At 42.4% G+C, this 18,475-nt stretch overlaps 1 protein-coding gene across 6 annotated transcripts in view; it reads right to left on the bottom strand.

The window, feature by feature from the left end:
- Window positions 1-17,579, bottom strand: part of sdk2b (sidekick cell adhesion molecule 2b) — a 235,910-nt gene extending 218,331 nt beyond the window's left edge. For all 6 annotated transcript variants that reach the window (XM_053854712.1, XM_053854715.1, XM_053854713.1 and 3 more), the window contains exon 1: window positions 17,045-17,579. In XM_053854712.1, the coding sequence (XP_053710687.1) occupies window positions 17,045-17,132 (88 nt within the window). In that variant the 5' untranslated portion in view covers window positions 17,133-17,579. The remainder of the gene's footprint in view (window positions 1-17,044) is intronic.
- Between the last annotated feature and the right edge of the window lie 896 nt (window positions 17,580-18,475).

Raw genomic sequence — 18,475 nt, 5'->3', positions numbered from 1 at the left:
ATAAGAAGAACCGAAATAAGGATAGTTTTTTTAAGGGCTTCTTGAACCTCAACAAATGTACTGAGCTGGATCTCCAGTCAAATTAATGGAGCATATATTTGGGTCCATTTCCAAAGGTTTCCTTCATTTGATTGGAAACTTTCAACTGCCTGGTGTATCGACAAGGTGATGTGTTTTCATAACACTTGCAAAAGCCATTTTTTAAACAAGCGGCAAGAAATGTTACAACACCGAAAGCTGTATAGTTGGTTAAAAAAAGTGCTGAAATAAGCAGAGTGTCCATATTTTTTTTTGCGTGTTGGAGCTAAGTTGGGGCTGTTTTTGCGACACTCCCAGTGTGGAGTGGGTCGACATGGTAAGTAGATAATGCGACCAAAATAGCAACCCAGTTTGAGTGAGTGTGCGACAGCCATGCAGTGTATTAAAGAGCAGTGTTTCTTTTCTCAGGTTTTGACCTATTTCGGAGATCATTTTGAAAAAGTCTTCCAGCGCAATCTTTAAAACTATAAACTGGCAAAGCTGTGTTTTTGTGGGCAGCCAACCCGAGATTCAATACAAGATTGCCATTGATGTTTGAGATGGCTGCCTTACTGGTCTGCAGTTTGGACATGAAATGCTGTATGTGAGTGACCATTACACTGTAACAGCTGAACAACTGTCTCCTTCATTCTAACACCAGACTAAGAGTTTACACACTTTAAAGTCACAGAAACAACACTTGCCTCCAACTAATTTGTGGATTGATCGATACAACTCCGACTGCTCCACTGTATCTTCACAGAAGACTCAACTATATTACACAACCTTTCTACCCAAGTATTGATTACCAGTTAGCACAATGAAAAGACTTCCTCAAGCTCATGATGTTAAAAGCCAGAGAGGCCAGCAAAGAGTCTGACTGGGAGGATGCATTTGGTGAGGGGGGGGGCGTTGGTTTATTAATGATCCCAGGGAATAATGGCATGCACTGTACTGTAAAGCCTCTCTCTTCTCACTGCTCATTTACTGCGCACACATTGCAGCTCTTCAGTCGCGTCGTCCCTGGAGAGAACACTGCATCTATATTATTCCCTTATAACACCCATAGCTCTGCTTCTTTCCTCATCACGGTGTGAAGAACAAGGCCACCCTAAACTGGAGGTTTCCTCGTGCTGCACCGGCTTATAAGTCAATGGTGCGTCAACGCTGGAATAGAAACTGCCACACAGTTATGCTGGATAAAAGCTCATTCTGCATTGGGAGTAGGTCTCAAATAGTTAGAGCATGTTGGGAATTCAGCTGCACTCAAGTGGTGTCGGAGCCCAGTTGGCAAGCCTCCAGTTACCTTTATCCACGCCAAAACAACATCAAATGAACACCACATGACGATCAAAAATTCTGATTGTATGCTGTGTTTTAATAAAAATCTGTCCTTTATTTGTTAATTGTCCTGAATACAGTGAAGTGGAGCAGCTCTCTCTCTCAACAGAGCACGATGAATCCTTCGAAACATTACTGGAAGGTAATTTGGAACACAACCAATGATAAATCATCTGCTCCTTGTCCCAAAATTGGCGTTTATTGAAAGCCGTTGAGAAGTATTTCAAATTGTTTCATTTCCAAACATATAAAGGACGGCCAAAGCATGACTTTCTTGCCGGAGGTAGTAACATTTAGAAAAATATAGCGGCAATAATTCATTGTGATGATCATGCTTTGTTGTCGCCAAGTCGTCTTAGCTCATGCATTATTGCATGATTGATATTTAATATTACATAATGTACCTCTTTTGTCTATTAAACGATTCCACCTCTAAATTAATTTCTCAGTTAAACAGCAGGGTGACTTCCACCGAACATGATGTAGAGATAACAGTGTGTTGCTGCACTGACTCAGCTGCTGTCTCAACACCGAATCTTAAATCACAGGGTTATTTCCTTGGACTTGAAGGATTTCTTGCTGCGTACTGTAGCTTCCTGTTCTTTCCTTGCAACCCGCTGGCACAGCAGGTGACCAACCAGCTCCCCCTCACCTCCTCTGCTTCCACCTGCCAGCCATCACTTCGACTCTACATCGCGGCCACCTTCCGCCCAAAGCATTGAGGCGCTCCTCAGTGTTACAGCTCTATTAGCTAACTAATCTAAGAGAACTTTATTTTATTAGCCCCTGAAGACTCCTGCCAAGGCCCTTTTCATCCTTTATAGATTCGGTTTGCATTCCCGCTCCGTCTCCCTCCTCTCCCCGGCTCGACCTGTCACTCTCAATCGCTTGCTTCCTCCATCTCACGTGCTTACTTGGCCTTCCCTGCGCAGTCCTGTTATACACTCGCAGCAACCGTGCATCACAGACACACCTCCGCACATGTTCAGGTCCCCTCTGCAGACGGAATACGGATGAATCCAGCATCTTCTGTGAGGAATTTAAAAGAACACCAACTATGCAGGGTCACCACGTTGCTTTCATTAAAGGCGAGTCCAGTAACACGGGTTGTACTCCGTACTTATCATAAGCCCCAGCAGCTTTATATATTTGATTTTACTGCGCCGTGATGAAAAGCAAAACACAGCCCCTAACAGAGTTTCATTATTTCTCCAGAAGTTTCCATTCCTGCAGCAGCGAAGTGTGTTGAGACGTCGAGGAAGGGCAATGCACTATCCGTGTCAGTCACGTTGCAACAATGGTATGAATGATGAATTACACTCAAACTTTCCTCCTAAACTGGCACCGGAAGGGGCTAGCTTCTCCTTCCCGGAGAGACTCGGCGCCTACAAGCTCCAGATGTTTTCTGTCTTAAGACTTCCCTGTCGCCTCACAGCAACTTTGCTGATGTGAGACTGCTGGGGGAAGATCAGAGCCAGGAAGAAGTGACATCAAACGGAGCACAGCAGTGGCAGTGGCCAGCATGGACGTCTCGCTTAATGTGGAAGTAACGAAAAGCCTGGAGGAAGAACTGCCCTGCTACACATATGCACAAGGATCATCGACACAGAGCCACTGAAATAAACCCATCGAGGCAAATTCAAAAACACGTACACGGCACTGTACAAGAATAATGACATCAGAGATTTTCTGACAACAACGCTGGGTGAAACGTGCTGGCTCTCTTTGATCTCTCAGGGTTCCGTTCTTATTCTTCAAAGCTGCTGTAAGAAAGGGACTGAACAAGAGAGGAGGAAAATCTCTAACATCCATTAAAGACAGTGCAGAGCCTTTAGGCTAAGGACACAGGGAAAAAAGGCTGGATGTACCTGTGGAGAAGTCAATGGACAGCTGACAGTGCACCACCCCCACTCAAGCCCAGGGCAGAATGACAGGGTTTGACAAGCTGCCTGTCAAAGAAACAAATGTCCGGCCTGTCAGACTGGCTGATGAATCCTCGCAATAATACCCAGTCCACCACAACATCTGCCTCCATTTTCAGTAGCACAGGGGTAGCATTTGAAGCGTCAGTCAGTTTCTTCTGATAAAACTCTGTGATGGACAGATCGGTGCGCAAAGAGAAAAGTTCCATCTGTTGTTGTAAGAGTGAAGACTCGTCTCCTGGGACGCCTCAGAGAAGCTTTGAGACCATCTTGACACAAGCAACGTTGCACAGTTGACATGTACATCAATACTTGAATTCCAGACTATAGATGGTGGTGGGATGACTGGTGTGAATTAAAACTGCACTGAAGACAGACAGACGAGCAGGTCAACAAACAAAGGAGTGTGAATATTTGCTGTTAAATGTGCAACCAGCAGCTGCTCTGGTCACGGGCGTAGAACGAGCAAAGCATCCTTTCATATAAAGTAGAGCATCTAAAAGAACATGATGATGTTAGCAACGTAATAACAACGTAATAACAACATAATAACAACGGGAAACGCTGAAATAAATAACTTCAAATCATGTGATCGCTGATAACATCCAAGTCAAACAATGACATCAGAAACGGCTTGTTGTAATAAACCGACTCTGGCTCAAAGCATCAGTAACCACCACTGTTAGTGAGCATTGTGTGTATTATAAATACATATAAAACCACGACCATGAACAAAACTTCCGCATATTCTTTCCATGATGCTTTGTTTTGGTGTTCTTCATTTGTATATGACTGACCTCCACTAAACGCAAAGGATTTGAGGAAGCAGAGGATTTGTCACAATCTCAATATATAGCCAATGTTGCTGAATCCACTTTTTTTTTGCCCGCCCCTTATATTGACATGGGGGAAAGCGGACTTTTGCATCCTATACTGATGCCGTCCGCATTTCAAGTTGAAGCACAGGTGTTTCAATGCAGTAAAATCAAGTTTTCATTCACTTGTAGCGTTCCAGGCGGGGGGGCGTGGATTGCACATCTAGTGCAGCCGGAGTGTGGGAGGTGCTGACAGTGCTGAAAGTCACTGTGACTGAAACGCACAGCCTTTTGCAGAATAGTAATTGACATATTGTTACATGTAGAACAAGGAGCTCCATGCCATGGCTTATCTCACCCCAACCACCATCTTTTTTTTTTCTTTTACGACATAAAGTGCTCAGGGCGTCAGGGTGTGCTGTGAAAGGTGGAGCATGTGTTTCACCTAATGTATTAACATGCAATGCAGATGGCTGCCTCAGTGTCAGCAGAGAACGCAGAAGTCCACCTTTCCAGCATCGATATACTCCATTATGCTATGGGAGGGAGGATCTGTTGCTTTAGGTAAAACCAGTCTCATGGGTAGAAGCCTGTCAGAGCATTTGGATGAAAATGTGTTTTTGTTTGTTTTTATCCATTTATTTATTTTCTGTTTTGGTCAAATTCTTTTGTTTTTAATTTTGTTTTTCACATAGCTGTAAGCACAAAACATATAAACAATTGATTTCTGGATCACAAGAGGAAAAAAGGGTTGATATTATTCGTGAGGTGATTTTTTTTTTTTCTCTCATGTTGTGTTTGCAAGAATAAGTCAGACAAAGCCATTTTTCATTCCTAGCTGCGTGTTTGTGTGTGTGAGTAACAGCCATGAGGGACTGAGAGATGGTGATCTTTTGCGTAGGCTGTTGTGTTCAGTTTACACCAGGAATGAAAGAGGGAAAGTAATTGGCCATTGCAGGAAGGATTTTTGTTCGACGAGAGCTTTATTCTACCTGCTAGGAAACGACTACACCACTGTGCTACTTTCCTCTCCATGTGTGCAACTAAATATATGTCCACAAAACAGTGTCTGTATTCATCGACATTGTGTTCATGATATTAGATCCATTGAGCATTATGGGTATATATTCACACCATTTTTTACTGTGTTCATACATACTGTGTTCTCCATGTTTGTCCCAGCTGCCTGGTTTCGTTGAATGTCCATTCAATCCAAAACAAAGAACCAAACTCACAAGAATCATGTCCACTTCCATGTAACGCGTTACGGTTTGCGCTTTTTTTGATGTTTTAACTTTAACTTTGGACAACTTAAGATTTCAAGCTTTCAAGAGGACAAGCTTTAAAGTCAGTGCCTCAATAGAATCTTTATGTGACCTGTGCTGCGTTGAGTTCATGGTGTGCACCACAGACACAATGATCAACACCAGGTTTTTTTTTTTTATTTTCATGTGTGGAGTCTCTGACAGATGTTGCCTTGTTGCTGGTGCCACTCTCAAATGAGTTGAGACTCCAGTATGAGTTTTTCAAATGAAATTATTTGCGGAATAGTGTCTCATTTGAAAACAATTTAAAGCTCTCGCCGTCGCCCAGTGGGGACAGTGGGGCACAGACATTAACTTTATATTCATCTGAATGAGCTCATACAATATTAATTCACATTTGTAAATTCAGAAGCAACATCTTCGTTCTGAAAGCAGCGGCTTTTCTTGTAGCAACTGAAATCCTGCCCAAGAACAGGAACTGCTGAATCAAGTTTGAGAGATGCCGATCTGAAAGGCAAGTCCTTCCCCATCAGCCAAAGGTCACGGTGATAAACTGAGCAGTCATTAGCTCATTACCACTTGTGCATGATTCACAATAATCTCTCTTTTTCTCATTTTGTTTTTAAGTGCCGACTTTTCTGCGGCTCACTTTATCATCTCAATAATCTCCAGGAGAAAACAAGGCAAGAACTAAGAGACGGGAGCGTGGGAGACCGCCCCCTTGATCACTGCAATTTATCAATTATCCCCGGGGAATCGATTGTCTGGGCAGGGCGACAGCACTCAGGTGTAATTAAAATTGTAACTATTGACAAAAAAAAAGATGGATGAAGCACTTCCTGCCTGCTCGGCTTCAATGTGAAAGTGATTAACGTAGCGTGACTAAAACGGATTGCGGACAGAAGCGTGTGTCAGGCATTTATGAGCAGGGTCCTGCATCCATAAACATTTCACAAACAATATCGTTCAAATAATCCTGTCAACTGTCATTACTGAACCCAGCGTGATCAACAAATTAAAGAAAGGCTTTTTATTGGAGTCGGGCAGCATCAGTGTTTGCAAAAAAAACTGTGACTTTTAGATCCAATGTTCATTAGATTCTCTGAAGACTGGGACGGATAAAAGTATACTGACCACACTAGTGAAGGCTTGCTGTCATGATGGGGTTAGGGTGAGCGTGACCCTTTTTGCAATTGCGAAACGGTGCGAATGGTATTTTTCAATGCACCATGCAGACATCCATGGAAGTAAACCCCACATGCAGTTCTGGATATTGAAACTGCTACTCAGGACCACCATCCTCCTGTTGCAATACCCCTCATTTGTCATTATTATCATTATTTTAAGACCTGAGAAAGTGCTCCCTCGCCAAGCCTAAGCACCCCACAAATCAAAATGTGAGCAATTACAATCGAATTCCAGCCTTCTAAAATGGCAACAGCTGTTTCTCTTGGTCAAAACTGCAGAGTAATTGCACACAGTAGCATATGGTTACGGCTGATTAATTCGACTGGGAGGGAATGTCCTACAAAGGGCAGGGTGAGCAGGAGGCACATCCACAGACAGATCTCAAAATAAATACAGGAAGAAATATGATATAATTAAACGGTAAAATATTTATCACACTGTCTCAGTCTGTCCCTTCAGAATGTTGAAATATTGAATGATGAGGAGTTCAGGGTCTCGCAAGCCTCTTAAAACCCCCGCAACAAGCTCAACCATGCCGTGCCTTACCCAGGCAGAACTAAGTTCCCACCAGGGTTTTAAAGGGACAAAGGGATAATGTCACAAAGTCCCCAGCTAGCGCCAGAGCTCAGTGGCCTCACAAAACCCAGGAAAAATAGGTTCCGACTTGTAGAAGCACTGAATGAATGAGTCCATGTTGATTGAATTCGCAAGTACAGGGAAGATGGTGATGAGCGCCATTTTGATGTCATGAGGCGGTGAAACTCTAGAAAGATGTCGATTTCATTTACAACATAAAACTTTTTTTTTTTTTTTTTTGATAGAACAGTCAAGACAAAGAGCAATACGAGCATTTCAGTCTGGTCTGGTGAAGAGTTTGTTTTAGCTAAAAATCTACATGTCTCTTCAAAAACTACTGATCAAATAAGTCACACTTTTTTCAACATTTTTCCATGTAAACACGCCTTCGTCAGTCTGTTTTGGGTCCAAGGCGCGTGAAATTTCAACCCACTCCACAAGCATATAGATTCATAGCTTATAGATTTATTTTCTTCCAGAAAATGCAACCAACGTCAACCACCAAGAATGGCAATTACACAGTTAGGAGATGTTTGTGCACATGGAGATGAGAGACCTCCTGAGGCTGGGGTCACTCTGAGGGCCACATATATTTCTATCTGGCTATAGAATTGATGGCAATGGTAAACAAGCGTCGCATGTATAATGACCGTCTCAGCGAGATAAGGCCAAGGGCCTAATCACATCCGTGGGTTGCTTATCATATTTACGAGGTCATTTGACTGGCAACTGTGAAGGACAACCTCTGCAGGACATCATTTCCAGGACTCTGTGCAGCCGATTCCAAAGGTTCCAGAAGGAAAGCGGGCTTATTGAAAACACGAGATTTCACCGCTGGGGTGCGCGCCTATGACATACTGCCGTACTGTAAATCCTTCATTTCATTTTCAGCACTTGTTCAGACCCGAGCACTGCAGAATGAAAGGAGCAGCAGCTTCAAAAGACAAACATTATAGTGTTCTTGCTGAAAAGCCGAGTACAATAACACATCAGTATTCTCCTTTCTCTCATATCAAAGAGCACAGACTTGCAGCTCTTTGAGGAGGTGCGCCAAACACAACCTGAGCTTTTACAATATATTCGACAACATTTTCTATAAATCTGAGCCGCACTCCTCGAATGTCAACTCAGGCAGACAAGGAACATGCTGCCAAGTCATCTCAGGAAGCTTAAGCTAGTGGAAGGGCAGAGTGCCATCTATGATTTAGAGCGAAATGCATGATAACGCCGTGTTTTAACAAAAAACATTTGTGTTTACCCAAAACAAATAGCTGACAGCAAAAGGAATGAGGCTCTGAGGATGAGGACTATAAAAAGTAAAATACTGGTGCACTTACCTGTGTCGCTAGTATTGTTTAAATCTGTTGCACCATACATTATATAGTTTCATTGATCATGACCACCCTGTGTGACATTTTGTTTTCTTGATCAAAGAAGTCACGCTCAAACTTTGCCCACAATGGTTGAAAGTTGTGGTTTCAGTTGACAGTCCACGGGGTCCAGGCTTCTGACTGAAACCCAAGGCAACATGAGCCAATCCCAGATGCTCAGAAACCTAGGAAGGGATGACGCATATGAATCAAGCTGGGTTTCCCTTCAGCAAACTATGTCATCTGAGTTCTTTTTGGCGACATACTTAATGTACGGAAAAAGTCACATGACATAGTGAACACGCCACATCCACACTAGGTGTCTTTATCGCTAGTTTCGGCGACTTTCCAGTAACTAGTTTCTACATTTTTGTCCCCGTAGTTTCCGAGGAAAGCGTATTGCTGCCGTCTTCAGCAGGCAGCACCTCCTGCTGGGAGGCCCTCCTCCATCACGTAGCACTCGCAGACGTCAGTCTCACTCATGACTACGGTTACATGCAGAGAGTAGCCCAATAGCTTGATTACGCCGCTGAGTCTGATTGTGCCATGTCCTGCTGGTTTACATGCTGCTGAGAGAAAGCCCACGATTAAGAAATGTTGGCTCCGTGATAAGGGACGGCACCGTGAGGTCTGCAGCTCGCCTGGTTCCTCTCTCAGCAAAGGAAGAACATGCAAAGACGACAGGTAGCGAGGAACCGTTTCATTGTTCGCAGTACACGGCGACTGTCCTGACTAATCACAAAGACACGGCCTCCTGTCACTCACATCCAAAATGTAAATATCTGTTTCCTGTTTCCTTTTTTTCCCCTTCAAGGAAACCAAAAATTTTGGTTCCTCCATACAGTACAAGTAACATCCGACTTACGACCTGCTCAACTTACGTCCACCTGTACTTACGACCACGGCCAGCAGATGTTTTTTTTTTTTTTTTTTTTATGTCTGGCAGCACAGCACGTAGCAGCCCGCCAACGCGTACAACAGTTACAGCAGCACAGTATCCCAGCATCTCACTCTCACACAGTGATCTACCACTACAGTAGTGCCTAGCCTCGTGTCGGCTATTTTGAATGGCATTCGACTTACGTCCTATCTGACTCATGACCGGTTGGTCGGAACCGATCCCGGTCGTAAGTCGGGTATTAGCTTCCCTCTTCAAACCAGTTCACCCGACCAACACCAACCACATTAACTTCTCGTACCATTCAACCATCGTATACAACGGAGTGTTTGCATGAAAGAGGCACAAACGTTGTTTCGCTGGGACATTAAAAAAACACCTGGTTTCGTAAGGTATACGTTAATCCCAAGTCCCATATTTATGCGGCGGAAAGCTCTTGGATTGCAGCTACCTTTTCTGCATTCTAAAATGAGAGGATTATTTAGCATAATCAGATACTTTGAAGGTGTTAGGCAGCGTGATTTCATGCAGAAAAAGGTGTCAGAATTTGGCAGCAGATAGAGATTGGAACCTGGATACTGACAGCGACAAAGACTCAGAGCAAACAAGGACAAGCAACTGCAGATTCAAAGCGTTAAAAAGGGAGTGAATCAACAGGACGACTCAAAACAGAGTCCTTTTAGAAAATATAAATATGATCAGCGTGTTCCACCTTTGGAAGGTGCATTTACATAAAACGTCCAGCAGTGCGCACCTGAACACAGACCTGTTTTTCAATGCACAACGTTCCGCAAAAGGAAACATGCCTCCTTTATTCAATATTTCACAGATTATGCAGCACATACAGCAAAAATCATCAATCATTATGTACTTTTGAATTACATTGTTTAAAAAAATTAAATGAAATTACATATTATATAACACATTTTATTGTGCACAAAAGGTCATTTGTCTGCTTCTACAGTGAATGTGGTCCCTTGCAGTAGTGCAGTGTTCTTCAATTGCTCAATATTAAAAAACGTTCATTTTCTTTTGTGGCTGCCTTTTTGTCTATTTATGCGATAATTGACTTAAATGTTACAATTAAAAATATGACGCATCTCTTAATGCATCATATTGCATCCCTTTGAAGTATACTCTGATTTCTGTTTTTAAGTTTTACTTTTAGATGAACATTGATGATGGTCCCAAGGCCCACACTTTGCAGAAGTTTCCAGATTAAAAGAGGGTTGGCAGCAATTCTACATCAGTATGTGCCAGAGGTTTGGATGTTTGGATTAGTATGTGGTCTCTCTCTGAAACTCTGCAGGTCCCACAGAGAAATCTTCTTTCAGAATTTTTGCTTTTTCTCTTGCTTTATCTTAATCCAGGGTGAAGAGAACAAGAATGTCAAAGTGCTCCATTTATTTTCTCAGAAAACTCCACAGCTAGAGGAAGATCCCTCGTCTGTCAATTAGGATGAGTGACAAATCAGAACATCTGTTGTCAGGAGACTTGTCGACAACTCCAGCCTCCACAGGGAAGACTTTCATTGTAATCTCAGGCACCTTTTTTATCTTGTTCTCTTATGTTTTCTTATGTTTGGGGGAAGGTTTAATGATCCAGAGGATTTTGTGTGTCACACCACAGGAACAAGAGTTTGTCAAGTTGAGAATACTTTAGGAAACTATTCTGACCCTCTTAAGACGGTTCCTTTCATGAACTGAGGGAGATGCTCCTGTATGGGGCTCCACGTGTGTACTGCATTACCCCTTGGTGCATCTACTGAACTCCATTGGGTGGATGGTAATAAAATGTCATGACATGTTCATTTGAAACATGAGTTGAAAAAATGTAATAAAAGTTGGATGTGATAGCAAGTTTCAAGAACAAGACAAGTGGACAAAGAGTGGGAAAATGAATATTTCAAAAAGAACTATAGCCTGTATTTCACAGCAAAACTAGGGTAGTTAGAGGACAATATCATAATATATATAAGTACTGTGTGTGATGAATATTTCTACAACTTAAAAAAGCTATTTCAGAAGGAGATAACAGTGTGTTTAGGTAGATAATATTAAATCAAGAATATGGAGTACGGAGTGTATGAAAGCTCAGTACTGCTATCCAAATAATACTACAGACTACTGTACTGTATATGTGAGGTGTCAGAACAAATGAAACTTGCTGTTTGCAGACAACGCTAATTTTATCAACTGTGGACAGGATCTAGACACACATGGAGAACACTGAAAAGGAAATGGAGAAAATGAAAAACTGAATCGATACAAATAGGCTCTCCCGAAAACGGTCCCTGTCTTTTGTAATCGGAACATGGAGAATTAGCGGAAATAGATTAGACCACGGGTTCACAAACTTTTTTCCAGCGCCCCCATTAGGAGAAGAAATTATTTTTAGTCCCCCACACAACAGTTGCTTGGCTTCATGCTGTCAGCGGCCAGTATTCTGAAACACAGTACAGTACACACTGTGGTCTCCCCTCATTACCCATTGTTGTACAGGCAAAGTCGTATTCAAGATAGGAGCCCGCATAGTTCCGCATCTTTGCTTGGGTCGGCTTACTTGTCTGCACTGCGTTTCTTACAAACTTGTCCATGCTAGACATGAAAATTAGTTCCTGTTTTGTTTAGTTTAGTTAAACAGCCCTCTGATGGTGCTGTTTTTAAGATGCGCTGTAATAAAATTCGCTCCATCTCACTCATGAAAAGTGTTCATGATAGCACCGCACCTCCCGCCAGGGTCCGCTTAGGGGCGCGCCCCTCAGTTTGAAAACCACTGTATAACACCCAGGTATCAAAAGCAGGATTCCAGGGTTTCAGTATAGATATACACAAACAGCATAATGAAAGTATCCAGCCCACTGTGTATAATATACAAATGCAAATTCTATTTGAATGAAAGGATGTTGCAAACACTCTACTGTACTTGCTCTATGGAGTCAAGATGAGGGACACTTTCAAAGTAACACAAGGCCACTGCCTCTTCTACAGAAAAAACAGGCTCTCAGAATAACATGCAGCATAAGGTAGAATACAGAGCACATACAAATGACACATATAAATGTTTGCTAAACCAAGAGTACTGAAATTATCTGAGCTAGTAGAGAGACAAACATTGTTAGTCGTGTTTAGAGGCAGAAATGGACGGCTAGCAGATCATCTCCAAATACTAACTCCTGATGAGGAGGAGCAGAGAAGAAGAGGGAACTTTTACCAACCATATGTTACAACCACACTGAGACAAATGTACAATGCAATAGTGGGAGTGAAAATGTGGATCGGACGGAATGAAAAACCTGCACAACATGAAGGTTTTCAAGAAAATCCATCTGACACAGAAACTGCTATATTACTATGGAGAAGAGACTTCAAAGACCGGGAGCAACTGACTGACAACACACAACATAATATAAAGGACATCACACAGACACAAGCATTGCACACACAGCTACATGCAACCACTGCTCATGAAAATATAGAAAAAGTGGTAGAACAAGTGTTCTTCACACTGCTGCTTTTTCAATCTCTCCAAGTACTGTACCGATGGAATTATGTCTATTAATATAATAAAACAGAATCTGAGTGAAAAAAATATCTAATGTAATTCAGGTTAAGGGAATGGGGGGGGATTGAAATGAACATTCAGTCATTCATCCATTCAGGTTTGTCACAACACCAACTCTGCTGAATATGAAAAAGAGAGATAGGATACAATTCTTGGGAACGGCTCCAATCCCCTGGAGAGAGAATCCAGTTGAGGCAGCTTGGCATCAGTCAGCATGCCTCCTGGACGCTTTCTCGTGAGGTACTCTGGCAGCGTCCAACACAATCAAACACATTTTCGGCAAGTACAATTTCATTACCAAGATGTCAAAATAAGTAATACATGATTTGGTTTAATGTGGTGGTCATATGTTAGAATGTTTAACTGTTAAAAACCAAGATCATTCACAATTCCTCACACTGCTTCTGAAGCTCAAACTGTAGAACATGGGTTCAACGACATAAAAACACACTATAGCTAAAGATGGTTAACATATAATAATAAAGGAAAAAATATATATCTTGAGAGACCCAAGTCCTAAACTCTCTCTTAAGCACCAAAAAGTCAAGCTGTGGCCAGTCGAGTTAATCTACTGAGTGATGCGGAGGTATGCATGACAAACATTCCGGCAGAATCCCGGCCGCCAACCGTCTAAAATAGACGTGTTTGAAATGACAAAAGCAGCTGGTGGACATTGTCTCAGCGTGACCACACACAACAACAGCGACTGAGATGAAGCAGCCAGCTACCATAAATGTCAGTTACACACAGAACAGCGCAGGGCGAGTCGCCATGATTTTTTATAGGATTTAGGGAAGATCCAAGCTGGTCTGCGCGTGAGCTGCTCTAAATCATCTCTTCAGGTGCCGAAAGATGATCCCCACACTCAACAGCTGAGCAAATGCAGACCCCCTGCAGTATGGATAAGGTTTGTTTTTGCACGCCCCCTTTTCGTTTCAGCACTTAACATGGCACAAATGTGACTGAAGAGAAAATTACATGAAATAAAAGGGTATTTATAAACATATTCATAAAAAAAGAGTGCATTCTGAAAAGGAAAAAAAGAAAACATGAGCAAAGTATGATTTTCTTTGTTACAATTTAAAAGTGACTTCAAGTTGTAAATGAAATAACTGAAAAACACATTTGATGAATGAGTATGTGATATAATAATTTAAAATGATATACAAAATCTGTATATCGGCTGTAACTGTTAGGTCAACAAAGGCGCGTAATCAATGTTTTAATCGTATTTACATTGTTAAATATAAAACAAGATGCAGTAGTCGGATGATGTAAATAAGATGTCAGGAAGTCGTTCACTCCTTAGTTATGTTCTTGGACTTTTTATTTTATTTATTTATTTACTTAAAAATGGCATAAGAGCATCACAGTCAGTGATGATCACAACCGTAATAATTGAGAAATGACTGGCAGCACTGTCAGTGTGATGAGGATGTTATACATGAGGTATGGCTGGATCAAGACATACAGTAGGTTCATGACTAAGGCAGGTGGAGAATGAACATAGCTCGCAGTCACAACCCCAAACCACTGCTGAACGTACAAAATTAACCACTAACCTTCTCGATTTCTGCAAACATATTTGGATAAAAAAGCATGTTTGAGATTCATGATTCCTCATTCATGAGGTCACAGTCTGTTTTGAAAAGAAAACCAATCCAAATCAAATGTGTGAAAAAATGAAGGTGACATTGAAACTATCTCTATGACACTGGTGGCATTTCTTGGCGTCAGTCTTTATCTGAAACTTCCACCAACGCAGGCACATTTACAGTCAGCATGGACCCAATCAGACACCGTAAATAAAGATTTGGCAAAAGAGTTGAGAGGGCTGGAGAACGTAGATTGTACGTAGGTTGCCTCCACGATCAGATATGAAAACATAGGCTGACACAGTTACAACAGGACAGAAAACCATTCTTAATCCCTGGGTCACACGATTTATCACTCTCCTGGAAATGTCAGGGACTAGGTTATTTCTCATGAATGATGAGTATCTGCCTTGTTTATCCCCTCCCACCGACTCCACATTGTTAAGCTGAGCGGGGGCCACCAAGGGTTTAGAGATGAACCTGAGAAGGCTGTTTATTCCCAGATGAGGATACTGGAATCAGCAATGGCGGGGGGGTATATATATATATACATATATATATATATATATATATATATTTATATATATACACACACACACAATATTCATCCTGGAGCTGGGGGAACCTGGCAAGGGAAAGACAATGACCAAGGTTCACATAGTAAATGAGGGACATGAAGAGGACTGGGGTGACAGGGAGGATGATCAAGATAGATTAAGGTGGAGGAGGCTGACTTGCTGTAGCAACCTCCGGTGGGATATGCTGCTCTAAAAGGCTAAATCTCCTCTGAAACACTTCTTAGTTGGATTTGTTATCAAATGTCATGTTCATAAGCCAAAATTTAAGGAAGTAGTTCACCATCAGTCAAGCAGTGACATTTACCATGAACACAGCAAAGACAGTGAAAGGACTGAGTCAGATTCAAAGTTCAGATGAATAGAACTACCAGCTTAAAAGGGATTTAGGCTTTGAACTCAACATTCCATTGGTTTAACCTCAAATAATGGGTAGATGAATCATATTCAACATTGTATTATATCTTCGCTGTACTTGCCCCTGCAGGCTTTCTTAGCAAAGTCAAACACACTTCCTTGTGATGACCGCCTTTCCACATCAAGTCCTGTTCACAGTGCCTTATACACAACATATATTTCTCATACACAAACTCATCATTTAGATTTTGCCTTCAAATTAAGAGATGCTTTCATCTGAGAGTGGGAATATCTATAAGGCAGATCATATGGATTATTCACAGATGTGATTTGAGATGAAAAATGAAAACAGATCGGATCCGATGTACAGCTTCCCAACGCTGTTAAACATGCTTGCTGAATCAAACCCAACAAAAAGTCGAGGTTCAGAAGCAACAGGCATCCACAGGATTATGTCAAGGATCAGTCAGAAGCACAGTCCACATCTGCAGCCGCTCATTCCTCCTCATCAATAGCACTGGAGTGAAAAAGTTCCTGGTTTTGAATAAGGCGTCTTTGCTGCTAATGTGATGGAACTGAGATGAGAATGTAGCCCAGAGGTGTGCAGATTAAACATCTTCACAGGGACAGTAAACAACCAAGGATATGAAGCAAGGCTGAACTGAAACACATAGTGAAGTTCTTGTTCATTAATCCAATTATCAAAAAGAAATAAAACCAATTCAGCCGTGTGCCTCTGTGAAAAGGATCAGCTGGTGTCGATGAATCAAAGGTTAACCAGTCGCTGATTCAGGACTGCCACTTCATCACATTTTTTTAATCCATCACAAACACGTCAGTACCTGAAGAAAGATGAAGATCATCCAGCCACGCACCGATAATTGTCAGAAGCAAAGTCAGCAGAGGACAGAGAGGGGGGGCAACAGGTCTCCATGGGGACAATGACAACCACTTGGGGGTATTTAAATCACAGTTTTAAGTCTCTGTTCTATCACCACTGTTTGATCACACCTTCACGATGAGACTTCAGTCGAGTTATGAAGAAAAATCTAACCTTTTGCTGGAAGGTGCCCTCAGTCTCCACAGTGCGTGATAAAAGCATTTACTGAGACAGTTAAGGCACAAGAAGTGATCAAACTCAAAACCTCTTGTAAGTTCTAGCCGCTCCAAATAAGAAGGCGAGACACACAGGAATATTGAACAGATCTATTGGGGTGAATGCAGAGGGAAGAGCAGACTATACCCCAGTCCCTATTCTATAGTCTCATGAGTCCATTTTATCACAGTTCCTTGAAATCCAATTAGGGTTCAATGTGCTGCCATAATATCTATTCCTGAAGGATTGATGAATTCATTTTTTTCTGTTCAGCATTTTATTAACTCGGACCTTAAACGACTACCCTAAAGTGGTTAAGCGCGTTGCTGACATCAGAAAAAACAAGCGTTTTTCGACAAGAAAGTTATCCGTTATTTCCAGTTTGAGCGGGAGTCAGCTGCTCGGCAGAGGCGATGAGTGATGTCAGTCTGGTTCACATTCGGCTCTACCGGTGTCCCGCTTACCTTGAGCCCGGGAGAAGTGGCACAGGACTGCAGAGAATAATATCCATGCGGCGCGCCACATCGGTCCGCTCCGGAGGTTCACAGGCATCGTCCCAAACCGTGCGCACCGGACAACAAGTGCCCGCTGTACACGCACCGTGAGTCCGCGGCTGTAGGTCAGTGAACGCCGACCAGTCCAGACGAGCTTTTGTGAACGAGTCGGTTCTCCTTAGAGCCGCAAGTGTTTTGTTTCCTCACAATCTCAAAGGATGAATCCAGAAGACGCGCCGTCCACTTTTCAATTCGGGAACGAAAATCACAAGACTTTTTCCCTCGCAGCCGCGTTCAAGGAGAGGAAAAAAAGGAGAGAAAGTTCCGATCCGCAGTTCACGGCGGCGAATGAGAAGTTCATGGGGAGAAGGAGGAAAGGAGACCCTCGCACACAGACGCGGAGGACATGGAGGGAGCTCTCCGTGGAGGACAGCCCGGCTGCCGGTGTGCGGCGGATGAAGAGGACGGACTCCTGGCACTTCAGGAGGAAACGTTTGGAATTGAAGAGACGGGAGCGCGGCACTGGTCGCCACCATGCGACTGAGAGTGGAAGAGCAATCGCTCGATATGTGCGAGAGCGCTAAGGCGTTCGTTTTATTATTGTACTTTCAATGACTACGTTTGTGACAGTTGAGCCAGGGAGATGCGTTGTGAAGTAGTTCATGATGTAAACAGACGGGAAAATGCAAATTGCCCCACCAGGAGCAATTCTGTGTTCTTGAGGCTGCGTCCCATTCTTACATACTGTATGGATTGTGTTACTGACAACAATGTTATTTTCACCATTCAGCACCTGTGCACTGTTATAGTCACTGTGCTTGCAGTTCAACCATGTCAATGCTGTGACTGGTAACCTGCACAATTGATGATGATCACTGTGGGGACGATCTCTGTTATCACCGTTCCACAGCAGCCGGACCTGCAGTGGTTAATACTTGCTCTATCGAAAGCTGTTTTAGTATTGACAATGATGTGATATCTCATTTAAATGAGGGGTGTGTGAAAGGATATTAGATTGTGAAGGGTTTTGTTGTGTAGTGGAGCTGCCAAAGTGAGACCGTATTGATGCCTTGTCCTCACTGGAGTCAACAAGTCAGTCAAGTTCAAGTTGTTCTTAAATCAGATGTTCCTCAAACTTGACCTCACATCTTCAAGGTAGAATGTTGGAGCGTTGCCTCTGCACCGCAGAGATGACGGATCACATAATGCTTCATTTGAAACCTTTATATACACTGGTTGGGCATTGAGGATCACTGTTCTTTATACAGTATTCCAATCATAGGCTAAAAGCTAAACACATCAACACACAAAGAATGAATGCTGTTAAAAATTAGACTGAAAACTCCCCAAAACTATTTACTTACTGTAAAGTTTACTGATGGCTACCTATTTATATATTGT

This window comes from Synchiropus splendidus, chromosome 1 (assembly GCF_027744825.2).
Source record: "Synchiropus splendidus isolate RoL2022-P1 chromosome 1, RoL_Sspl_1.0, whole genome shotgun sequence".
Lineage (NCBI taxonomy): Eukaryota > Metazoa > Chordata > Actinopteri > Syngnathiformes > Callionymidae > Synchiropus > Synchiropus splendidus.
Note: the sequence above shows the minus strand (reverse complement) of the source record. Positions and strands in the feature narration are given on the sequence as shown.